The 24934-nt window shown below is 59.2% G+C and overlaps 1 protein-coding gene across 2 annotated transcripts; it reads right to left on the bottom strand.

The window, feature by feature from the left end:
- Positions 1 to 804: 804 nt before the first annotated feature.
- CPZ (carboxypeptidase Z) lies at positions 805 to 22990 on the bottom strand. 2 transcript variants are annotated; one of them, XM_077875553.1, is made up of 11 exons: positions 22877 to 22990; positions 17826 to 17858; positions 16027 to 16401; positions 12978 to 13190; positions 9681 to 9877; positions 8926 to 9087; positions 8271 to 8429; positions 5170 to 5305; positions 4485 to 4624; positions 1567 to 1666; positions 805 to 1275 (listed from the first exon to the last, which is right to left on the bottom strand). In XM_077875553.1, the coding sequence occupies exons 1-11, from the start codon at positions 22965 to 22967 to the stop codon at positions 908 to 910; spliced, it is 1974 nt and encodes a 657-aa protein (XP_077731679.1). In that variant the 5' UTR covers positions 22968 to 22990; the 3' UTR covers positions 805 to 907. The 2 variants fall into 2 exon arrangements, with proteins under 2 accessions (XP_077731679.1, XP_077731689.1); XM_077875563.1 differs by having other exon boundaries at positions 12978 to 13187.
- Positions 22991 to 24934: the final 1944 nt, after the last annotated feature.

The following is a 24934-nucleotide window of genomic DNA, read 5'->3' as shown; positions in this document are numbered from 1 at the left end:
GCCTGAGGAGAGACACGGGGAGAAACCAAGGACATGGGCCTGGAGCACATCCTTCCCTCATGGCCTCAGAGGGAACTACCCCATCCACACCTTGACCTTAGGTGTCGAGCCTCCAGGGCTGTGAAACAACAAATTCCAGTGGCTCTCTCAGCCCGTGGCACTTTGTTATGCAGCCCTTGCTGGCTAGCACATCTTCTTTCCCAGAGTTCTCCGTTGGGCTCCCTGCCTGATAGATCCTAGGACCGACAGGCCTGCCTGACCATAGAGAGGTGGATCAGGAGGGATCCTGCAGGGAGTTTGGGGCCTGGGGTGGGTCTCTGGACCTGCATTGGTGGCATCGTAAGGATGAGAAAGAAGCCAAGGGTGATGCTTGCTGCTGGAGTGAGGGCCTCATCAAAGCCCAGGAGCCTCCACATGGGACTCTTGGGTGATGCTATGGTCCTAAGCTCTTGCCAGCCTTCCTGTCCTTGAGGTCACCTGCTGCCCACCCCCCACTCCTCCCAGCCAGGCTTTCCTGACCTTTCTCCTTTGCAACCCACCTCCACATACTCCCAGGCATGCAAACTTCAGCCACAGGACCCAGAGTCTCTGCTCCTAGTTGGTCCTGCACCACCTCCCCATGTGTGACCTCCCTGTAAGCCTCAGTGTCCCCATCTGTAAAGTAGGGGCCCCCTTTGCTTCGAGGCCTCAGGGTCCAGCCCCACTCCTGGCCTCCCCTGGGACAGTGGGGTCACCTGCCCCCAGGGCCATCAAGGTGGACAAGGCCAGCGTGCCTCACACCAGAGCCTCTCATCACAGCCAACAGTGAATAAAATGACTTTAATCAAACAGAAAGAGCTTTACAGGGTGTCTTCAGAAGACAAAATCAAGAGCTTGGGGCCTCTGGGCCAGAGGTGAGCAGGAGCACCTAATATTTGAGCAACCAGCGTGGCTTGTGCTGGCTCAGTGACGTGAAGTAGGACCACCACCAGGGCTTGCTCCCGCCTGAGGAGGGCTGCCTGCGCCCCCCAAGGGGCTCCTGGCCCACCTCCTCTGGCTCCCCGTATGGGCTGGCACCTCCCAGCGGGTCTCGGAGCCCAGACCCACTTCTCCGTGGCCCGAGGAGGACCTTCTTGGGTCCAGTCCCCAGAGGCTGGAGAATGAAGTCCACACGGCCAGCCCTCTTCATCCGGGCAGGGATGGTGACCTTCTTGATGACCTTGGAGTAGCCGGGGGCCTGAGCTATGACTATGTGGGGCCCCGGAGGCAGCAGTCTCCAGTAGTCACCATCTGGGGCTGCGAACACACAGAACACAAGCAATTCTCAGACCGAGGCTCACATTTGGGCTTGAGGCGATGAGAAGTGGAGTCCGAGGGGCATCAGCCTGGAGGGCGAGTGGACCCCAGATGTGCACCTGCCTCTGCACTGGGCTGGAGAAGCAGCCTTCCCACTGGCTTCCTTGGCCAAATTTCTGTTCATCCCTCCAGGCCAGTGGAGGAGGAGTGGGGCGGCCTCCAGGGGCACCAGGTGGAAGGACGCCTGCGGAGCCAGCCACCACCATGATGCAGGCCTCGGGGAGAGCTCACCTGTGGTGATATCATGGCGGATGCCCTTGACCAAAATCCGGGCATTTTTGACTGGCTTCCCAAATTTGTCCATCACCACACCTTTGATGCCTCGATGCACCTGAGGAGATGGAGTGCGAGCATGTGGAGGTGGTGCGTCCTCTCCAGAGGACCGGCCAGCCCACCACACCCAGCCTTGTCCCTGGGCTCGTGCATGACCCTGCCGTTCTGCTTGAGGGTCCACCTGCCCACCTCTCCTGGGCAGGGGTGCTGAGCAGAGAACCCTGGAGCTCATCCAAGCTCCCCCTTCCTGTGTGGGGCCGGTCCACTCAACTGCCTCTCTCTGAGCGTGGGGACCAGGAGGACATGGGCCCAGGGTTTGGACCCTGGCGTCAGTCCCAGCCGGGGCACCAACCACTTTCTGATCTTGGACAAGCCATGTTGCATCTCAGCATCATCTCCCGTCTGTAGAATGGGCCTCGGGTGATGCTAGAGAATAGGAATCCACTTGCACGAAGCCCTGTGACAGAGCTTGGGTGTGGGACCTGCCACCCTGAGCATGGACCAGTGTAGACGCAGCGTGCTCCGAGCAGATGCCTGTGGCCCCCGCACACACCCGGCGTTTGGATGAGGAAACCACATCTACCAAGCGGAGCCCCCCCCACCCCCCACCCCCCCAGCTGCCTGGCCCTCCCTGTTCACACTCCTGCTAGGAATGTTGGCAATAAACAAGCCAACCCTCCCTTGCTATATCAGACTGAGAACAACTTGGGGCCCTCAGGTCATGTCTGACAAGGCCACGGTGACTGGATGGGAGAGGAGACAGTGCAGAGACCTCGTTCTCTCCCAAGAGCCTGCCCCTCACACCTGCAGTGATGCCTCAGGCCTCCCCGTACCCCCGTCCTGCCCCCCTCTGCTCAGAACACCTCACCAGCTCCTGTACCGGCCAATTCCTCTCCCCCACCGTCCTCTTCCTCCAGGAAGCCCTCCTTGATGACCAGCCACACCAGGGGCCTCCAGGGGTCCCCAGTGCTGGGCTTTCACTCTCCCAACCCTGATTTCGCTGTAATGTCTGCCCTCCTCACCCCAACCTAGGGGAGAGACCAGACACATTGTAGGGGCTCATTTAATGCCGCCTTGCACGGGCTACACTTTGTTCTGCCCTTGCTTCTGGGCTGAGGAGTCACGGTCCTGCAGACCCCAGGACATGGAGCTCTCGAACAGGGAAGGAGACCTGGTGCATGTGCCCCTCCCCTCCAGACCCAGGGAGACGCAGACAACCCCCGAGGCCTGGTCAGCATCACTGCGAAGAAGGCCTCCATGGGCCATGACACACTCGATCCTTATCAGAAGCCCCAGCGCAGCCCTCCTGGGGCAGGTCCTCGGGCCCAGCCACGCCCGGCTGCACCGCCCGCCTTCCACCATACTGCGCTCACTATTAAATCTTTATAGCCCAAGACCTCACATACAATATCCACAGAGCAATCCCAGCCCCATTTAAGGCTCCTTAAAACTAATTTTCACCAGACAGCCGTAAAATGAAATGAGCAAGGGGTCTGGCCCAGACCCATTACTGAATGATGACCTGCCCCACGTGGCGAGAGGTCGCTGGCACAGCCATAAAAAAGAAACTCAAACAACACTAATAATGTCCAGCTCTTATCTGGGCTTAGCTTTTTATCCTACTGTGGCAGCTGCCCATCCAGGAGGCCCTGCTTGGTTCTCGCCTCGAGGAAGGTTCCTGATCTTTCTAGAAAGAATTCATTGACAGAACTGAGGTTTGGGGCAGGCAGATCTGAGTGCAAGCTCCGGGCGGTCCCTGGGTGACCTCGGACAGGCCCTGTCACTGTCTGACCCTCTGTCTCCTCCTTTGGTCTCCTCATAGCCACCGAGAGCAGGCACGGGATCCCACGCATGACCCAGCAACCCCAGGCCAGCGCTGGCCTTCCCTGGCACCCGTTCCCCTACCCACAGAGTGGGGCATCCCCGCCTAACATCAGGGACCAGGACCGGTGTCAGGACTCAATGCCAAATGCAACTGTAAAGTGCTATGCGCATACATCCCCTCGTGGTCCCCTTCAGGCAATCCCATTTCTCTCTTAGGGCCTGCTTCCCACGGGGACATCGTGCCAATGGGTGATTCACGTGAGTCTTGAAAATGTTCAGGAAGTCACAGAGGCATTTGCAGAGCCACCGCCAGGTTCTGCCTCACCCTCTGCATGTCTGTCACAGGGGGTCGCCTCCCTCAGATCCGCCCCCCCAGGGTCCTCTGCCCTGGGCCACGCTGACAGCACCGGGAGAGGCACAGCACCTGCACCTGGTCCCCATGCAGTCAGCAAGCTCCCCTCCCCCCTCCCTCTACCTTCTCAGTCGCTTCTGCTCACCATCACCACCTACTTCTAGGTGACCGTGGCCCTAGGACAGCCGTCACCCCACAGTCCCACAGCAGCCAGTGCCCTCCCTTCCGAGCCCGAGGGGCTGACACGCTCTAAGCCCTGCCTGGACCATGCGGTCCCTCGCCCCCCCACCCCCAGGGCCCCGTCCATTCACACCTCCACACTCCTCACTGCGGCGTGGGGACCCTCACATGCCATCCCCTCTGCCTAAGCTCCCCCATTACCTGGTTCCTCTTGTCTTCAAGACGCAGTCCGAGGGCCCCCTCCTCCAGGAAGTGCCCCTGGCCCCCAAGGCTGGGTCAGGCGCCCTCCCTGGGCCACCTGGGTCCCAGCATTCTCGTCCAGTGGCACCTCTTTTAGGCCCTGGGAGCCTCACCATCCTGAGGACCCCAACACACGCCCCCTGAGGTCCAAAGCACCCCCAGGGCTGGGCCAGTGAATGGACGATGGCTAGTGAATAACAAGTGAGGTGCAGCCTTGCATGCCGGAGCTGGGGGTTGCTGGGGGGTGCCCCAGGCGAGCGGGAAGCCGCAGGGGGCTCACCATCTCCACGAAGTTCAGGAGGGGCTCCTTGTTGTGCTGCCAGAGCGTGTAGAGGGCCTCCTCCGGGGGGAACTTCACACAGCCCAGCTCCACCGTGATCTCGAAGCAGTTACTGTGCAGGTAGTTGAAGTCCGACATGCCTGCAGCACAGGGGTGGCCTGAGCGCTTGCCCGCACTCGACATCTGCCACCCAGCGGGCGCAGGGCCACGGGACAGCCCCAAGCCCATGCTGTCGTGGTCCTACGTTGCAGAGGAGCAGTTGGAGGCATGGGGCGCTGGCGGCTCTCGCCCAGGGTCCCACGGGGCAGGAGCAGAGCACGCCTTGAGCCCAGGTGGTCAGGCACCCGTGTCCTCAAGCTCACACTCCAACCCATGTGCCCCTTGGAGGGTAAGGAGCAAGCCTGTTCCCTGCAGACACATGTGGCATGTGGCAGCCACACGCGCCCCTGGCGGCCAGGCCTCTGGCCCTCTCCTGGCCTGGACCCCAGTGATGATAGTGTCCATGGGCCTGGCCAGGACCTGGATGTGCGCACCTGTGCTGCTCCCCCAGTTCCAGAAGTCCCAGGATCCAGGTCCCAGAAAGAGCTGCTGAAAGGAGATGCTACCCGCCTTCTAGCCCCTCCCCAACCTCCCCCTCCCTCTACCAGCCCTCCCCTCCCCCCCAGTCCCCCTGCCTCATCCGCACCTCCAGTGAAGCTGTACCAGTCAGCCCCATTGATGATGCTGCCTCTCTTCAGGAAGTTGCCGCCACACCTGTTCTCTGACCTGTCCATCATCATGGGGTGGACATCTGCATAGGCCCTGGCCAGCAGCTTGAACATCTGGAAAGGAGACCAAGGGACAGGTTTCTCATGAGGCTGAGGCCAGAAGGTGGGGCACCCGCAGGACACTCTCAGCTCTGGGTGCAATGGGGTGAGGACGGGTCTCCACAACCTGCAGCACAGACAGGAGGGAGGGAATGGTGTCTATGCAGATGGCACAGCACCTGCAAAGGTGCAGAGGTGAGAAAGCCAGAGCTCAAGGCACCTGTGGTGGGTTTCTGGAACGTTGTACAGCCCCTGCACACCTGGCTAGGGGGAGTGGGCTTTCTCCCAAGTAGGGGGTGCAAGGAAGGGACACCGGCAGGGCTCATGGAGGTCAGCTTTGCAATTTCAGAGGCGCTTCTGCAGAGCACAGGCCTCGGGAGAGGCGGGAGGCTGGGGTGGGCCTCATTTTTGCTGACGTCACCACTGATTCCTCTGAGATAACCGTCACCTCCTGTTCCCCAGGGTCAGCCTGTACCTAAAGGAGCCCCAACCTACTGCCACACCATGTGCGGTTTCCATTGCAGTGAGCAGAGGGACACAGGAGACGGGGCCTCCACCGCGGGTGGGAGACCTCAGGGCAAGCCTGAGTGTGTGCACAGCCCTGGCCCACAGCACAGCGCTCCCCACACAGTGTCCCCACCCCAGGCAGGGCACCCATGTCCTCCTGTGCCTAGGCCCCAGCGCGGGGCACAGGGTCCCACTGGGAACAGGACCAACTGGGGGGCAACCACAGGGCAAGGACGTCAGGAGGAGCTCTCCTCACAGAGGCCAGCGGCCATAAATGAACAAGTCACATTGCAGGCTCCTAGGAGCGGCAGGTGTGCACTGGTGCGGGGGGCGGGGGGCAGGGGCTTGGGCCAGGGGCCATGGGAAGGACCAGCCTGCCCAGCTAGTGCCGCCTGGGACCCTACAGGCACCGTAGTTCCCTCTTGCTGGGTATGGGCTGGCTTGGGGAGGGTCTGAGAGTCAGAACAGAGCTTGAGCGGAGCTCGGGAGTAAGGTATGAGGGGCAGATGGAGTGGGGCAGGCAGCCGTGGCCACCCCAGAGGAGCGGCCTGAATGCCACCAAGAGGAGCTGGCTCTTGTGCACGGGGCACCACGGGAGTCTGGGAGAGTTGACTTGGGACACCCTGGCCAGCCCCTCCCTACACTCCCCCCTCCCTCCAGCACCCCTCTTGGGACCCTGGTTCCCACAGAGACCACTGCTGGCTGTGGGCCTGAGGATTATCGACCCATGATTGATGGCTGGTGGGGAAGATTCATTTTTCTGACTCTGGTGGGACTCGTTGAGGTGAACCTCCCCACTAGGGACATCTTCATGCATCTGCCTCTAGATTCAGACACGGTGGGCCTGGCACAGACGGCTCCTACTGCCGAGGAGACACAGGTCTTGCCTGGTTGTTGGCCCCGCCCTCCGCCAGTGCAGGGTCAAGGCCAGGCCCACTGCAGCCACTACCCAGCCAGGGGCATCTGCTGAGCTCTGAGCTCAGAACCTGCAAGTTCTAGGCCCAGGCTGGCTACAGCAGCGGGGGAGGGGGACAGGGACAGAGGGAATGAGGGAGGGAGGGCCTGAGTGGGTGAATGAAACTGTACAAGGATGAAGGGGCAAAGGGACAAGGGGCCCGGGAGTCACAGGAGTTGCTTTTCCAGCTGTCATGGAGGCAAGGCCCTCAGCCTGCTGTCCCTGCTCTGCCTCCTGGACTTCCATGGCATGCTTGGCCCCTTCTGGGTGCTGGTTGGAAATCATCTCCTCCTTTTGACTCTGTTGAGGCTGCCACCACCTCAGGGAAGTCCTCCTGAAGGCCTGGGAATTCACCCTCCACACACGCATGCACACATCCTACGTGCCCCTGGTCTCTTGGGAGGCCCTCCATCCTGATCCTGCCTGTTTCTGGCTCCACCTCCCAACCTGGATGAGGACCCTCAGTGCAAGAGCTGGTCCTTTCTGAGCCAGACCAGCACCCAGGGGTCAGGAGAGCCTGGGGCCCCAGGCACTGATCCATGCAGCACCAGCTCCCCACTCCCCACCCTGCCTAAGCAGAGGGCAGCCCCCTGCTCCCCATCTGGTCCACCAGGAGGCCTGCTGAGTGACTGGGCAGAGAGCTCAGACCTTTCCAAGCCCCCAGGCCGGCCAAGGCAAAAGTGTCCGGCTTTGTGGAGCCTAGAGTAGATGGGAAGGGGCCTAGGGGCTGGCCCTGCTGGGAGAGGGGTCACCAGGAGCAGTTTGGGCAGTGCTCCACTGCATTTGTCTATGGGACCACCACAGGTCACCGCCTTCACCTCCAAAAAATGGAAAGTGATCAACCCCACCTCCCAGAAAAACAGTCTGCATGAGCTCCAGAATCAGGCATGGGGAGGAGCCCTGTCAGGGCAAGGGGACCGCAGACAGCCAGTCCTTAAGGGAAGAGTGGGGTGGACAGGGCTGTGGCCATCATCACAACCCCCTGCTGGTCTGACCAGTGAAGGAAACAGTCCTGAACTGGGGAGAGGCCTCCCCAGACCCCGGGAGGGGACTCCAGGGCGGGCCGGAATTCCTCCTCTGACCTCTCTGCAGCCAGGCTCCCAAGTTGCTGGCCCAGCAGCCCCCCCAAACCTGCCAGGCCCGCGGGTAGCCCGGAGGTGGCCAAGAGCCAGGCGGGCGCCATGCGCGCTGCAGCACCGCCCTCTGCCGGCGTCGCTTGGAACTCCAGGCCACCAGCCGGGCAGGGAGGGCCCTGGGCTACTTCCGTTCCTGTTAGAGGGGCTCCCAGCTGGGGACACTGATGGAAGGCAGGACATAGCCAGAGGATAGATGGGCTGCTTCCAGCTGGCTGGAAGGCTTCCTGGAAGACGGGCCTTTAGAGAAGGTCCTGGAAAGCTCCTACTGCTCCTGTGACTGCGTGGGTCTCTCCAAGCTTAGACCAGGGACTAGGCCCGGCCAGCCCGAGCACCACTCACAGCGCTGCCTCTCCTGCCCACACAGCATGCTGCCCCCTCTCACCTTCTCATCAGGTGTGGGAGAAAACATCTTCTCTTCCTGAGGGTGCTTGGAAAAGTCGAAGGGGTAGGACACCACTAGGTCACCCCCGTGGAGGCTGGCCGAGAGCACGAACGGGGTGGTCCGCATCCACTTCATTATGGCCTTGGTCTCGGGGGCCACCTAGTACAGAGGAGGCCATGGTCAGGACCATGCACGCCCCTGCTGGCCACCCCAGTCATGCTCACAGGCTTCTACAGCTGCCTCTGGGCCCTCCGCCCTGCCCACCCTGCCCCAAGGCCCTGGCCTGACCCGACTGGACACTCAGGATTCCCTTCAGGGGCCACCAGGCTCTCCTGCCTGCCCGTGCCCCGCCTGAACTCATTTTCCTGCCTCCTGGAGCCATCACTCTCAGCATGTAGCCTGCCCACTGAGTACCTGCCAGACCCAGGGTGTTTTCCATATGTGTCCCCTGAATCCCAACAACCCGGTGAAGAGCTACCCTCCTGTCCCAGGCAGGAAACAGAGACTCAGAGGCTCAGGCTGCTAACCACCCCTCTCTTCTGCCCTGGGGAGACCACACCTGTGGGTCCCAGAATAACCAGAGACCCCTCAAGTGCAGGACTGTGGGCTGGACCCAAGCCTGTGCAGGGTGGGCGCGAGCAGGGGCGGCTCCTACCTTACCCCACCAGTAGTGCTGTGGGATGGGGATGTGGTCACTGCGCACGCTGCGGGACGAGGCCAGCCGGTAGTACTCAGACGTCAGGTCAGGGAAGTTGCGGTTCAGATCCAAGTTCTGAGCATTTTGCCTCCCACTTGTCCACCCGTTGTAGCCGGCACCCTGAAAACACAGGCCACCCCCACCTGGGGGTCAGCACATCCCACCCTGACTCCTTCCAGTCGGAGGCCACAGGGCTGGGCTGAGTCAGAGACGAGGGCTGCAGTTTCTCTCTGGCTTTGGATGATGAACTTGAGAGCATGTCAAGCCAAGCTGCCCTTCACCTCCTCTCCCACCTGCCTGGCTCCTCCTGTCCAGCCTCCTTGCTGACCCTCCAACCTCAGGACCTTGCACTGGCTGTTCCCCCGACTGAACCCCCCCATAGTTACATGCATTGCTTGCTCCCCACCTCCACTGGGGCTCTGCCCAAAGCCATATCAGAGAACTTCTGGCTCTCCAGCTAGAGTGAGATCTCCCCCTGCCCTGCCTTTCCATCAGAAGATTTCTCTAGAAGGTATATCCTCTTTGTCACACACCACAGAATTATAGGTGTCTGCCCCCACCCCCTAGTAGGACCTTGCTGATGTTGATGCCTGCTGAATGCCCATCACCCAGAACGGAGGGTACACACAGATTCCCAGTCACGGCTAGTGAATGAACAGATGGGAGAGTGTCAAACGTAGTGGCCCACAGGATCTGGTGTAGGGAGCACTCACCTCGGCAGCCGCCACCTCGTACCCGTCGGGGTTCATGGAGGGCAGCAGGTGAATGCGGGTAGTGTTGAGCAGGCGCTGGATGCGGGGACTGCCCAACAGGTACTCGGAGCACAGGTACTGGGCCAGGTAGATGAGCATCTCCCGCCCTGCCACCTCATTGCCATGGATGTTGCCGATGAGCTTCACCTCAGGCTCCACTTGGGGGAGATACAGTGACCTGAGGGGTCGTCCCAAACCCTAGGGTCTCCAGAGACTTGAGGACCCACATGGCAAGGCTGGCTGGATGCTTTGGGACCTATTCATACTTGTTTTGGCCCAAGTATTCCTAACTAATGAGATCTCATCAAAGTCATGACTTACTGAGCTCATTTAAGTTTAGCCGTAAGTATTAGCAAGGCCCATCAAGGGTATCAATTAATAATAATATATGATACCATTTTATTCATGGCCACTTTCTATATTTGTGTAGTAAGTTAAGGTGTACATTGATGCTTAGATGGGAAGGCAGCTAGCCCTCAAATGGATGGATGGTTGGATGGATGGATGGAATAGACCAAGGATGGATGGATGGATGGATGGATGGATGGATGGATGGATGGATGGAATAGACCGAAGGATGGATGGATGGATGGATGGATGGATGGATGGATTAGACCGAAGGATGGATGGATGGATGGATGGATGGATGGATGGATGGATGGAATAGACCAAAGGATGGATGGATGGATGGATAGATGGATGGATGGATGGATGGATGGATGGATGGATGGATGGATGGATGATGGATGGATGGAATAGACCGAAAGATGAATGGATGGATGGATGGATGGATGGATGGATGGATGAATAGATGGATGGATGAATAGAAGGATGGACAGAAAGATGGAAGGATGATGGATGGGTGGATGTTTGGATATTTGGATAAAAGGGTAGATGGAAGGAAGGAAGGAAGGAAGGAAGGAAGGAAGGAAGGAAGGAAGGAAGTTAGGATATTTGGATGGAAGGATGGATGGGTGAAAAGATGGAAGGATGGATGGAGGGATAGAAGGATGAAGGGAGGGAGGGAGGGAGGGATAGAAGGATGGATGGGGAGATGGATGTTTGGATATCTGGACAGAAGAATGGAGGGAGGGAGGGAGGGATGGATGGAGGGATAGGAGGATGGATGGATGGATGGATGGATGGATGGATGGATGGATGGAGAGAAGGATGGATAGGGAGATGGATGTTTGGATATTTGGATAGAAGGATGGCTAGAAGGATGACTAGAAGGATGGATGGATGGATGGATGGATGGATGGATGGATGAGTATTTGATAGAAGAATGGATAGAAAGATGGAAGGAGGGAAAGGAAGGAAGGAAGGAAGGAAGGAAGGAAGGAAGGAAGGAAGGGGAAAGGAAGGGAGGAAATTAGTTTGGATTTCTGGATAGAGGAATGGATAGAGGGAGGGATAAATGCATGGAGGAATGGAAGAATAGATGGAAGGAAGGATGGACAGAAAGATGGAAGGATGATGGATGAATGGATGGATGTATGTTTGGATATCTGGATAGAAAAGTATATGGAAGGAAGAAAGGAAGTTTGGATATTTGGATAGAAGGATGGGTGGGTGAAAAAATGGAAGGGTGGATGGAGGGATAGAAGGATGGATGGGTGGAGGGAGGGATAAAAGGATGGATAGGGAGATGGATGTTTGGATATTTGGATAGAAGGATAAATGGGTGAAAAGATGGAAGGAAGGATGGAGATGTAGAAAGATGGAAGGATGGATAGAAAGAGGGATGGAGGATGGATGGATGGATGGATGGATGGATGGATGGGTAGGTGGTGTTTGGATATCTGAGTAGAAGGATAGCTAGATGGATGGATGGGTGGATGGATGAGTGAATTGTGATTAGAAGAGAAGAGTAGATCAGGAGCCTGGCAGCCTTACTAACTGTGTGACCTCAGGCAAGTCAACTCTATTCTCTGAGCCTCATATTGTTCATCTGGAAAATGACATCTCCTTCCCTGGCTGTGCAGAGCCTGACCTGCAGCTATGGGAGCAGTCACCGATGTCCCTCCTGCATTCTGAGGGTATAAATGACCCCAAAGCTTCCCACAACAGTCACTTCCCTTGCCCTTCTCACAGGGGACACTCCTCACCACATTCCAAAGCTGCACACCAATCTGAAACAGGAAGAATCCTGTCTTCATCCCAGAGCATCCCACAGGGTGGAGGGGAAGGAGGCAGGGTGGGCCAAGGAGGTTGGGGTGGGGCCAGGTGACTTCTGACCCTTAATAGGAGACAAGGCTTTGGGTTCATGACATCCATGCTGCCCAAACCACTAGGATGAAAATCAGGCTGAGTGTGGCCAATCCAGCAGAAGTGCCAGAGCCACTTAACCTCAGATGGTATATTTTTCAGTAATTAAACCACTAAGGGTCCAATGGGAATTATTTCTGGTTTGACCCCATGTGCCTCCCATGGTCACAGGTGTAGACCAGCTGAGGGATGGGGCCAAGGAAGGGCTCCTGGCAGAGGCCAGAGCTGGGCACCTGTGCTCCGATGCCCTCAGTGACCTGGAGGGGCTCGTGGTGATCTCCAGCTCATCACATAGGACACAGGCCACCAAGCCAGGGGCTGAGTCTCTGCTAGAATATCTTGGATCCTCGAGTCAGCCCCCTGGGCGCTGGCTCAGCCCTGAGATTCAGTTTACTGTGAGTTCTGTTCAGTGCCCATGCTATGGAGGGCAATGACCTGGGGGCTGCAGCAGAGTCTGGCCTCCTGCTTGGTCGCCACCAACACAGCTCTGGAAAGGCCATAAAACCTAGCATTTTCCACATAGCTCTGCCTCTCTCAAAGCAGGACCACTAAGCCTGATGAACTGAAGTGGACTTGGTTTTTTAAATGGAAGAAGTGCCTCATTCAGATCATCCTGTGAGACTACGTTCACCAAGCACCAAAGGAGCAGGTGTGAAGTGGCCAGGACCAAGCGCGCACATACCTGCCTGGCGTCCGGTGTGCCAGGCAGGGGTACAAACACAACAGGATGCACGAGGCACAGTTACATTTCCCCAGAGACAGACAGGGGCCCATATGCTCACAGCCCTGGGACTGCACCCCCAGCTCCCACCTCCCCGCTGAGCCCCAGCAGGCCCCGTGGGATGTGGCCATGTGTCCCCATGTGCACGAAGCAGAATATGAACCATCCCTGCTGTGACTGGGGCCCCAGACCCGGGCTCACGCACCCGAAGCCTAGTAGGCCCGGCACCCTTTCCTCTCCCTGGGGTCCCGACAGTGGCAGCGGCTTACTCAGCTCGTGCTGGCCAGGGCGGGCCGAGAACTCGATGACCAGCAGCTCCTTGCCATTGAAGCTCCGGCCGATGCTGTAGGTCTTGGCCACATGGGCGCAGCGGGCCGCCGTCCGCCTCAGCACGCGCACCATCTGGGCGTAGGAGTGGTGTGTGAAGTGAATGAAGGTGGGCGGCAGGCCGGACGGCAGCGCCTCCTCTGCGTCCAGGCCTTCTGGGGAAGAACAGGGGTGTTGGGGGGCGCCTCCGGCTGCCGTGCCAATCGTGGCGGCTCTGTCTGCCCCTGCCCCACTCTCCTACAACTCCTGGGACCCTGGCCACCCCCAACACCCTACACCCCCTCCCCTGCCCCACTCTTGGGGGTCCCCCTTGAACGGCGCCCCAGCCAACCTGTTTATGTTTTTCATTAAAATTCCCTTTATAACACTTCACATCCATATGTAGTAATAGTGCCCAATAGATGGACATAGCGTCACAGTTCCCCAAGTTATTATGATTAGAGTATCACACGGTTATGTGGAAAACATAAAAAATACAAAACAGTGGACTACAAAGGAGAAGATGTCCCCATAGAAACCTGGACCCAGAGAAATCCACTGTTTGGCAGGCAGCCTCTTGACTCTGTTTTGTTTTCCACAGACACCTAGGTGTAATCACGGTGCCCACGCAGGTTCCTATCCTGCTGTCTACACTGCCTCATGGTGGAGACAGTTTCAACGTCAGCTGGGTAACCATGGCTCTGAAGGCTCCTTACCGTCCACCCTCCCGCAGCCACAGGGACACGAGGTGTTGGCTGTGATGACCAGTGTGGCAGTGAGTGTGCCAGTGCAGGGCAGGGTGAGCAGGGGAGGGAGCGAGGGTAAGTGGAGGGAGAGGGGACCAGGAGGGAGGGGAAAGGAGGAAGGAAAGGGAAGAAGAAGGAGGAAGGAGGGAGGAGGAAGGGGAAGGCAGCGGAGGGAGGAGACAGAGTGGAAGATGGGGGAGGAGAAAGGAAGGGGAAAAAGCAGAAGGTGAGGGAGAAGGGATGGAGGAGGAGGAGGGAGGGGAGAAGGGAGGGGGAGGGATGGGAGGAGGAGGGGAGGAGGGAAAGGGAGAAGGGGGAAGAAAGGGGGGAAAGGGGGCGAGGAGAGGAGGGAGAGAGGAGGGGAGGACAGGAGGAGGAGAGGGAGGGCGAGGGAGGGGGAAGGAGAGTGGAGGAGGGAGGGAGGGGGAGGGAGAGTGGAGGAGGGAAGGGGAGGAGGGAGGGGGAAGGGGAGGGAGGGAAGAGAGGAGGGAGAGTAGAGGAGGGAGGGGAGGAGGGAGGGGTAGGGGAGGGAGGAGGAGGCACAGAGGAGCAGGGAGCCAGGGAGGAGGGGGAGCAGGGAGGGAGGCTTCCCCGCACTCTAAGGTCTCCTGAGGAGAAGCCCCGCATTCAGGTGCCCCCCCCCCGCCCCCCATGAAGCCGGAGGCCTTCCCCTAAGCCTCTCACTTGCCCTGTGGTTTCCTCTCTGCTCAAAATGGTTTTGAGGGAGGAAGGAAGCAGACGGAACCAGCAATTTGGTGGCAGTATTGCCCAAAATAATCTCTCCCGGCCAAGTGCATGGGCTTTCCCAGGGCAGGCGGGCTCGGCCCCACGCCGTCTGGTTCTCTTCCTCCGCGCCCCTGCCCTCACCCGGTGCCCGCGCCCCTGCACCCACCCGCACACAGGCCCAGGGGCACAGAGCCCCTCCGCCCTGGACCCAGCTCCAGGACCAGCCCTGAGCCCCCCCGCCCCCCGGCCAGCGGCCAGCGGCAGCCCTGGAAGCCGGGGCTCACAGGAGGCCAGCGCACACGTGTTCCCACGGACCAGCTGTGGCTCCCCCGCCATGGTCAGCGTCCCAGCTGGAGCCGTGTACACAGCAGGCGCTCCGTGGCCTTGGGGTGGACGCACAGACCAACCACAGCCCCGCTGCCATTTGCCTTCCCAGAGCCTCCTCCACTTCGCCGTCTCTGAGGTCGGGGTAACAGCTCACATTTGGGGTTGTCGTGGGTGAGCTGCAGCGTGGGGCCCAGCACCAGATCACGTGAACCTGGCCATCAGCTTCCTGGCCGAGTGCGGGACTCGTGGGGAACGATGCTGTCCTGCACTGTCTGGGGCCGCCACGCGGGCCACGTGTGGACGCTTACACTGCAGCTTATATTCGTTCAAGTCAAATAACAGCAAAACTGAGGTCCTGGGAGCACTGAGCACGTGCCAAGCACTCAGCCGCCATGTGGGACCAGTGGTTGCCCTCTGGGACAGCACAGAAGAGAATATTTATTCCCACAGCCGCAGAAAGTTCTATCAGCCAGGGTGGCCGAGGATTGTGCTATGTCCCTGGAGGGCCAGTGCTCAGGAGACCTGTCCTCCCTACCTGCTCTGGAACGCCCTGCCAGGGGTGCACAGCACACAGGGTGTACACGGGCATTTGCTCCAGCTCCAATGCAGAGCTCACTCCCCTGCAGCATCACTACCAAGGGGCCCCCCAGAACCTCCTTGCACACCTGCTGAGATGAGTGGCTCGCCACCACGCAGGGCTGCCCATTCCGCTTCCACTGGTTCGTTCACTCGAGACACTAAAGCCAGACTCTCCAGAGCCCCTCCAGTGGCTTCTCTGGGTCCACTTTGGGGAGTCTGCTTCCAGGAGATGTGCCATCTCCTGGGCTGGCCAAGGCAGTCCCTGGCAGGCCTCGGGGTGGGGAAGCACCCTCCCCACAGCAGCGCAGGGCCCAGCCAGAGCATCATGGTCCTTAGGAGGGGCCACAGGAGGACTCCCCAGGGCTGGCCATGCTCTTCTACACACCCGAGTTCTGGCCCAGGCACCAGCGCTGGAGGCCTCAATATGGGGGAATGTTTGCCCACCGTGACTCGGTAGTCCTACCCAAACACGTGGGTACCTGCCCACTGTGACTCAGTGGTCCTGTCCAAACACCTGGGTACCTGCCCAAGGTGACTCGGCAGTCCTATCCAAACTCCTGGACACCTGCCCACCGTGACTCAGTGGTCCTGTCCAAACACCTGGGCACCAGTGTAGCCCTAGGGCCCCACCTACCTCGCAGCTTCTCCAGGGGGTCATAGCAGCCCTCCTCCACGCTCGCGAAGTAGCGGCCACAGTCGAGGAAGTAGGGCCAGGCCATGTCGATGGCGTCGAAGGCAGGCTGGCAGGCCTCGCGCAGGCCCTCGCACACGTGCCGGCAGGGTCTGCGCACCCGGCCGCCCTCGCAGCGGGGAGCCAGCACGGCACAGCCCAGCAGCCGCAGGTCAGGGTTGCACTGGCCCTCCAGCAGGTGGTGCAGGACACTGAGCAGGATGTACTCAGAGCTGGACTCCACCGCCTCCCGGGACCGCTGCTCCAGCAGGGTGGGGAAGGTCGTCCAGTTGTAGGCCACGTCACTGCAGGTCCGGAGCTGCATGTCCACACACGTGGCTGGGGGCAGGAGGGCCACTGGGTCACTCCCTCCCTCTATGACCCATTATCTGTCAGACAAGCAGAGCCACACGGGGCCACAGAGCCCACAGGGATGGGCCACCACAGTCTGGGGGTGGAGAGGGCTGGGACCAGGGTTCCGAGGGAGGAAGCCGGCGAAGCCCGTGGGGGACCAGACAAGGCTCCTGAGACTAACGAGGCTCCACTCCTCACTGGCAAGTCACCCCGGGCAGGCCACTCTGGGCCTCAGCTGCCACAGCTGCAAAATGAGTGCAGGAAAGACAGCCTTGCCGAGGGGTTGCCACATTAGGGAACGTGAAAGAAGCCAGCAGACCCTGCATTTTACAGGAACAGGTGTAGACCCTCCCAAACTCATGGCCCCAGTGCAAATGAGTCCCCAAAGATACGCCCAGCTTGGACTGCCTCGCATCTTCAGGAAAGTGGCAGATCCCAGAGTGATTAGCTGGGGCTCAGGCATTGGGGACAGGGCTGGTGAAGACGGCCACAGCTCGGGCTTGACCCAGCTCTGCATCTCACAAGGGTGTCCCGGATACAGGGACTTCACTGTCACTGGGCATTTTCAGATGTGATCGTATCTCCTATCTCTCCAGCCCCATGTGGCCGGGGGCCCTTGTAGCCCTGCAGAACTCTCCAGAATGGAGCTGAGTGCACTGCCTCTTCCTCCTGCCTTCAGGTACACCTTCCATGAGTGGCAACTCATGGTAAAGGTGACAAGATGTTGCCACTTTTAAAGGATGGGGTGATTTCTGCACAGCATTTCTTTTTTTTTTTTTTTTTTTTGCACAGCATTTCTCTGCTCAAAACATTTTATATGTCATTGACGTTTGCATTGAAAGCATATTCTGCTTTTCAAGAAAGTCTAGTCCCTCCACTTAGAATACACCAGATGCCCAAATCTGGCTGGAGGGGACTTGAGAGGAAGTGCCTGCCTCTGAGCTCATCAGATCCATCAGATCCCACATAATCTTAAAATCAGCTTTCCCTTCCTCATTCTAGGAGGGGTAAGATCAAGGTCCACAGAGGGGCTTGCCTGGCAGGTGCCCACATGGAGCTGAGACTTAGGGAGCTCACAGGATGAAGAGTGGACATGGTGTATACACACGCCTCATTGGACCCCAACCAGCGATGGGGGCGAGGGGAGCAGGGATGATCGGAAGGAGCATTTCTAGGGGAGCCGTGGGGCAGAGCCAGGGTGGGAAGCCCAGGCTGCAGAGAGAGAGGATCCTTTCTCTTTTATTTCGTCTCATTTCTAGCTTTGTGAGAAGGGGTTTGGATTTGATTATTGGGCCTTGTTACTAATTACCCCCTTGGGAGCTGTGGGTTCAGCTCTCAAAGTGCTTAACAGTGTGGAGGGGCTCCATCGCTCCTCCAAAGCAAAAATGAGAGAAGTCCATGCACCGTACCACTGTCTGCAGCTGATGGTCCGTGGCATCCACCTGGAAAGAGAAAGGGCAGTGCTGTTAGGGGCATGGACCCTGGTCATTCTGGCCCCCCGAGAATGTGCACTAAAGGCACCGCTGCTTCGGAGGGCAGCCCAGCACTTCCTGAGTGCACCTGGCCCTGTGCAAACGCCCCGCGAGCTCTGTCTCACTGGTCTGCACCCTAGTGTGGATGGAACCCTTCTCCTCACTCTGCAGGTGAAAAGTCTGGGTCACGGAGAGGTGCCAACACTTGCCTAAGGGAAGAGCCAGAGAGCGGCGGGGGTGCAGGGTCTGCCAATCACCATGGTGTAAACACCCCCGCAGGGGCCCATTCTCAGCTTCTAGCAGGTGAACAACTAGTTGGCAAAACTCCCGAATAGTTAACGAGCCATTCTGGGAGCCTGTACCCCTCCTGGCTGCACCCCACTGCTGACTCTGACCTCCACATTATTCAGAGTCCCCCCGGGAGTCCGATGGGCACCAGCTCCCTGCCCTCCGGAACACTCCTCAAGGAACAGCTTTCCACCGTTTCCTGGCCTGGGGAGAAGATGACCAACGCACAAAACTATCCTGGAGCCCATGGCCTTCCAGTGCCCTCCTCAAGCCCAGGCCTGTAGACCTAATAGTGACAGCCCCGAAAGGCCAGTAAAACCGGCCTGATGCCACCCACCTGCTCCCTCTTAGGAGGCCCCGAGAGCTCTGGGAGCCCCAAGAAGGAGGAGCTGACTCGGACAGATGGGGATCAGCGGGAAATTTAGAGCCTAGCAGCTGGCCGTAGACCCCCACCCGACAAGAGTCCGGTAGGACAGGGCAGGCTGCGTGGCGGAAAGAGTGGGAATCCACGGGGCACGCAGGTGCAGGGGGAGCCCAGAAGGAGCCTGAAGCAGAGGGAAGAGCCTGTGTTCTGGTCCCGTAACCTCACACAAAACCCAGGCCTGGCCCACAAGTCTGGGGAGGGTGGGAGGAGCTGCTTCTAGCGATTCACCATAAAATCTGAGTGATGTGAGAACTTCCCTGAGCGGAAAAACATGAGCCTCCAGAGCAGGAGCGTCTGGAGGGCGGGCTCTGGTCCTGCATGCAGGCCAGGAGCTCCCCAGTTTCAGGAACCTCTGCAGAGGTCTGCCCTCTGCAGACCAGGCGACCACAGTCCCTGATCCATCCCGCAGCAGACCCAGCACTTTCATGAGGCACTCTGTTGTGCCTCTATTTCCCCATTTTATGTGGAGTTTACTACAAGCACATGGTGGGAATAACATGAAGTTTCTACAGGACAACCCACATTTAGTGCCCCACACAGGACCTGGCTCGGGGTAGATGCTCCATAAATGACAGCTCCGTTACTGTTACCATTTTATAACACCCCTAAGACAACGAGCCAATGGTTCCAGGCTATCCTAAGAGGCTGGCACCACTTGGGAAAAGCAAAGGGCAAGAGAACAATTATCCTAAAATAATTTTCCTAAGTTTTGCCAGCTCTAATGCAACAGAAGGCTGCAGTGTGCCCACCCGTGCCTTCGGATGCCTGATGACACGTGCCAGGATGAGCACACTGGCAGTGAGCGGGCTCCAGGACCCCAAGCCGCCAAACCCACCTGCTCCCCTCTGCGTGCAGGGGTGGGCATGTCTGGTGCTCTGCCCAACACATGGTCCAGTGCGTTCCTTGACTCTTGCCCACCACCCTCTGCAGGTTGAGAGGCCTGGCAGGCAGAACCACTGCTTGAGGGGAAAGGAAAGATGGGAAACTGACAGAGGGCCCAGCTTGCAAGACTGTGCTGCTGTCTGGTCATCTCTGTAGCCAAAGGCCCCAGGTTACTGCCAGGAGATCAGATCTATGCAGGGTCCCGTGCGTGAGCATCTATGCCCAACACCCTCTGTGGAGCATTTTCTCTACCCCAGGATGCACGCTTGGGGCAGATGCTGTGACTCAGAAGGTCAGCTCGGGAGCCCGACGTCTCAGAGGCAGACGGCTGGGCCACGAGCCCTGGCTTCACCGCCTACACCTACAGCCAGGTGCCCGGAGCTGCAGGCGGGCGAGTCTGTAATTTGTTCAGACTCTTGGCACAACCGGTGAGCAGAACCGGCAGAGTAACGGAGCTATCATTTATGGAGCATCTACCGCCTGTCCCCTCTGAGCCTGGTCCCTGCCCCCTTGACCCAGCACCCCTGTAGCCTCAGGAAAATGGGCAGCGAGGAAACCAGGAGGGGACCAGTGACCCTCATGTCTGCCCCCATGGAGCTACAAGTGGCTGGATTTGTGTGGATGTAAAGAGATCCCTCCTGGTTTTGAGTGGCTTTGATCTACAGATGAAGAAATACAAGTTTGGGGCTCAGTTTCCTCATCTGTGAAAGGGGGTGACAGTTGCACCCATCGTTGCAGAAGGGCCCGATGAGGTAACACGTGGACCTAGTAGGGGTGCCATGGACAGTAGCTCGGGTCACACAGGGCCTGCCCGTCATGATCTCGGTGCCTATGGGACGGACCACTGGGTGGCACCTGCTGACGTGGTCACCAGGAGCCAGACAGAGAGATAGGTGGACATGGTTCCCAGGGCTGCTGTGACAAAGCTCCACAAGCTGGTACAGTGCACACTGAGTGTCTCACAGCTCGGGAGGCCAACAGCCTGAATCAGGGCCTGGCAGGCTGGGCCATTCCGCAGGATCTGAGGGAGGGTCCTCCCCACTGCTCCTAGTCTCTGGGCTCCCGACAGCCCCCATCGTCACATGTCCTTCCTGGTGGGGCTCTGTCCCAATTTGTTCCTCTCCTAAGGACACCAGTCATTAGATTTATGGCCCACCCTGAGCCAGTGTGACTCGCCCATGCTCCAACTGTATAGGCAAATTCCTACTTCCCAGTAAAGTCACAGCCACAGGTATGGGGCGTTAGAACCTCAACATTTCTTGTGGGGGGAGGGGACACAATGCCACCCACGACAAGAGGCAAGTCCTACTGTGTGCTTTCAGGGAGCTTAGGGGCCAGGGTGGGTCAGGAGAGGAGTCGCTGCTCTGACCACACCGGACAGCATGGCCCCACTGGCCGCACAGGGTCACTGAGAGCTCAGAGCGGGGAATCCCTGCTCCATGTGTGAAGTCCTCACCAAATTTCAGACTTCGTACTAAAAAAAGAATGTAAAATACTTCATTCCTAGTTTTTATATGGATGACAACACACTGGAACAATACACTGGCTTAAATAAAATTTGTTACCGGGTGAATTTCACCTGTTTCTCGTTACCTCTTTCGTTTGACCACTAGAACTTGTAAAATTATCACAGGGCTGGCATCCTCAGGTTTAGAGGGCGCTGATTCAAAGGCCGCTGCTCTTTGGCAGCCCGCACGTGCCCGTTACACTAAGTGACCACAAGGTGTCAGCATGTTTTCAACGGAGGGACCTAGGCTGACCTGGGGCTGGCCCACTACCAGCCTCCCTCCCTCTTCGGTGGAGGAAGGTTGTTGGTCCTGGCCAAGGACTCCTCTGATGGAGGAGAAACTGGAATGAGGCCAGAGACGTTGGGCCATCTGCCCAAGGATACACAGCAGAGAAGAGGACTCAGGATTTGAACTAAGACTTGCCTGGCCCCTAGGAGCAGGAATGATGCTCAGTCCCCAGGTTCCCGGTGGAGACCTGGAATAAGGCAAGGGACAAGGGCAGGGGGGAAGGGAGGGCCCAGGCTTGCTCTGAGCCCCCAGGACAGGTACAATAGGGACACGGACACAGTCCTCAGATAGAGCAGCCTGGACACAAACTGCCTGGTCCCCACCCCTTGCCAGCCTGCCATCTGGAAAAGCCATTCACTTCCTCGGACTGCACATGGCCCACTGTCAGGGGTGAGGATGGGATCAGAGAAAGGATGTATTCTGGAAACAGTCACCAGCGCCACCACAGGGCCTCAGCCAGAGATCCCCCACCCATTCCTCAAGGTGAGGAGGGAGCAGTCTGTGCCCGGCCTCCAGAGGAGGGGGCTGCACTTCTCTCTGGGAAAGGACAGGTCAGTGAGGACTTCCTAGAGGAGGGGACTGTGGTCCCTGACAAGTCTATATGATTCTAGACATTTCCTGAGGTCTCATGGGTCCAGGGAAGGGTCCATCCAGGACACAGGGCAAGTTCTATCTGCATCTTGCGTGTGTATCTGTGCATACATGTGCACACACGTGCACACACACAAACACACACGCACACCCTCTACCTGGGCTTTTCTGTAGCAATGGGGAGGAGGAAAGAGGTGAGGGCAAGGGCTGGACGGAGGGTGGGGGGTTGGCAAAAACCCAGACAGAGAGGGAAGAAAGAGAAAGATTGGCATCGGTACATTTGAGAGGGGCATTTTGCTCCCGGTACATGCACTTGGCGGTGCCAGCATGTTCTCAGGTATCCACAGACGCCAGCACTGGGGAGACCCCCGCCTGCACCCAAGGGGACCCCCACCCTCTGGGGACAGAGCAGTCTGCTGCAGACCCTGAGGACAGTGGACTAGATGCACCTCCCACCCTGATTTTGCAAGGAAGTGCAGCCCACTCCAGGAGGGGCCCCAGCCTCCACCCCACGGTCCACACTCTCAAGGGAGATTGCGCAAGCAGGCGCACCCGGTCAAGGGACCCTGGCTGCCACCCCTCTCGCTGCCCCAGAGCCCTCAGGGCACATCCACTCCCTCCCAGGCGACCACACCCCCTCCCAGGGGACCGCGCCCCGTCCCAGGCTATGGGAGCCCACTTCCGGAGATTCTGTGGTCCACATCACAGACCCGAGGTGGCAGGGAGGGGTCAAGAGTCTGCTGTCGCCCCCAGGCTGCCCTCTTCCTCGAAGGAGCAGGGACCTTAGATGACCTCCCCCCTGCCAAGTCCTGGCACCTGCGCCCTCGGACCCTACGGAGCAGGGCGCCCGCCGGCTGTGCCCTGAGCCGGGGGCCTCCTGCGGGCAGGGCACGGTGCCCCGCCACTACCCCAGCTGCCCGCTGTGCTCCGCCCTGGGGTCCCAGCCCAGCGCCCCCTCCCAGCGGATCACGAGGCCCGAGGTCGCGCTCCGGGGCGGTGGGCCTTACCGGCGGGCCCCCGGGGCAGCGGACACCCGGGCCCGGCGGCGGCGGCGGCCAGCGCGGCGAGCAGCAGCAGCGGCGGCGGCGGGGGCGGCATGGTGGGCGGCGGGCGGCGGCGCAGTGATGTGGCACTCGGGCCGCGGGGCAAGGCCGCTGGGCTCCCGCCCCCCAGCAGCGCGCGGAGTCGGGTTACAGCGGCCCAGACTCGGCGGGCGGGAGGGACGCTTCCGGCCCAGGGCCCGCCCCCAGGGCCCCGCGCCCCCCCACCGGCTGGCTCCCTGCGCCCACCTGGGCCCCGGACGGGGAGGGGCTGGGGGCCGGGCTGGCCACCAACCAGGCCAAGTCACCGGGGGAGGAGAAGGGTCTGTGGGGGATGTTTAGGTACCGGCAAGGGCCGGCGGCTCCTGGGTGTCCTTGGGCAGGCGTCCCCTCTGAGCCTGGTCCCTGCGCCCTGCGGAGAAGCCCCCTCCTCCTTGCTCCAGCAGAGCCTGGCACTAGGTCCTCAGTGAAGTGTGGCAGGCTGTCTCTCAACTCATCAAAGGAGGCAACGGACCAACCCAGTGGTGGCTTAAGGTCTCATGGGGTGAGCACCCCTCCCCTCTAGATGAGGGGCAAAGGCATGTGGAGGGGGCCTGAGAGCCCAGTGCAGGCAGCCCTGCCTCCATGACCTGATGGCACCTGGGAGTGGGAGGACCCCTTCCCACCCTCCCCACGCAGTGCCTGTGTCACCCACAGCCGTCTGGGCAGGAATTCGAGGGGCTCGGGAGGAGGGAGGCCCAGGACCCCGGCCCCCAAAGTGAGGGAAAAGTGACCCCAGAGCCTCCAGCTTGCTGTCTACTCAGAGCCTCTCTCTCTTCCCAGGACCAGGACTGCTTTGGGATTCAGCCAACGTCTCTGAAGCACCCCCTTCATGTTGCTCAGCAGGTGCCGACTCTGCCGTCCAGATGTGCACACATCTGCCTGCCAGCCCCTTGTCACATCCCACAGCTGCAGTCCAGCCCCTGGTGTGCTGGGAACAATGCCAGCTAGACACCTGGGTCTGCCTCCCAGCAGTCACCCGGGCCAGTCCCTCCCCTGCTAAGCCATTGGCCCAGACGATCTTTAGCATCCATGTGCCTTTATGGGACTCCTTTAACACCTGTCCAGCAGTGTCCTGTAGCCAGATGCCACCCAGCCCTGAGACTTTGGACAAGGGGCTTGACTTAGAGTCTGGGATAATCGTGACAGTACCTACTATGGGGTAAACATCAGACAAGGGCTTCAGTCCATCGCAGGCCAGGAGAAGGAGCCACTCACTCCAGTTCATTGACTCGAGTTGTCCTTTTCCACATCTGATGCTCCATGCCACCCTCTGTCCACCCAGCCCGCAGCTAGTCCTTCCAGAAAAGTCTCTGGGCTTGCTCCAGCCCAGGTACTTTCCTGTCTGGGGTCTCTGCTCCAGGCTGGGAGGGTGAACCCAGACCCCACTCTCCCCAAGTGCCAGCCGGGGGTACACATTCTCGGGGAGGATTTCACCCTCCTCCCCGTGTGCCAGGGGAGCCTGTGAGTTCACTTGCTGTCCCTTCCTGCAGGCAAGTGAAGTTCTCACGGACACTGAGCCTGCGGCTCATACGTGGCCAGATTTGTGCGGTCGTCTCCTATTACAGCCCTCACTGTGGGTTTGTTTCCCTGAGTGGTATATAAAATAATAATACTGTTTCAAACCAGTGGCATCTGAGATTTGGTAAAGAGAAAGGGTCCTGCTAGCTATTGTTATTTTTAAGGACCCAGTGGGTGGAATTTGGAATCCCCTCTGTGACCTACCTCTTTCCTCCCCAATGAAGTTGGAAGGAACTGTCTCTCACCCAAGTCTCCTGTCAGAGAGGAGGAGGGCACTCGGCCAAGTGGTTTGGCTGGGGTGAGTCGCAGGCAGGTTAACCCTTTCCAAGGGCCAGGAGCTGTCCCTCCCTCCCCAACCCCCAATCCCTGCTCTGCCCAGTGGCTCCCTCCCCAACCCCCAATCCCTGCTCTGCCCAGTGGCTCCCTCCCCAACCCCCAATCCCTGCTCTGCCCAGTGGCTCCCTC

Source organism: Canis aureus, chromosome 2 (genome assembly GCF_053574225.1).
Source record: "Canis aureus isolate CA01 chromosome 2, VMU_Caureus_v.1.0, whole genome shotgun sequence".
Taxonomy (NCBI): domain Eukaryota; kingdom Metazoa; phylum Chordata; class Mammalia; order Carnivora; family Canidae; genus Canis; species Canis aureus.
This window is presented reverse-complemented; position numbering and strand designations above follow the sequence as displayed.

What these genes read in the sequence shown, in the direction of transcription:
- CPZ (XM_077875553.1), bottom strand. Translation starts at nt 22,967, where the DNA reads ATGCCGCCCCCGCCGCCGCCGCTGCTGCTGCTCGCCGCGCTGGCCGCC. An exon ending in ACCATCAGCTGCAGACAGTG is followed by an intron (nt 16,402 to 17,825) that starts GTACGGTGCATG and finishes TCCTGCCCCCAG; the next exon opens with CCACGTGTGTGGACATGCAG. An exon ending in CTGGTACAGCTTCACTGGAG is followed by an intron (nt 4,625 to 5,169) that starts GTGCGGATGAGG and finishes CCTGTGCTGCAG; the next exon opens with GCATGTCGGACTTCAACTAC.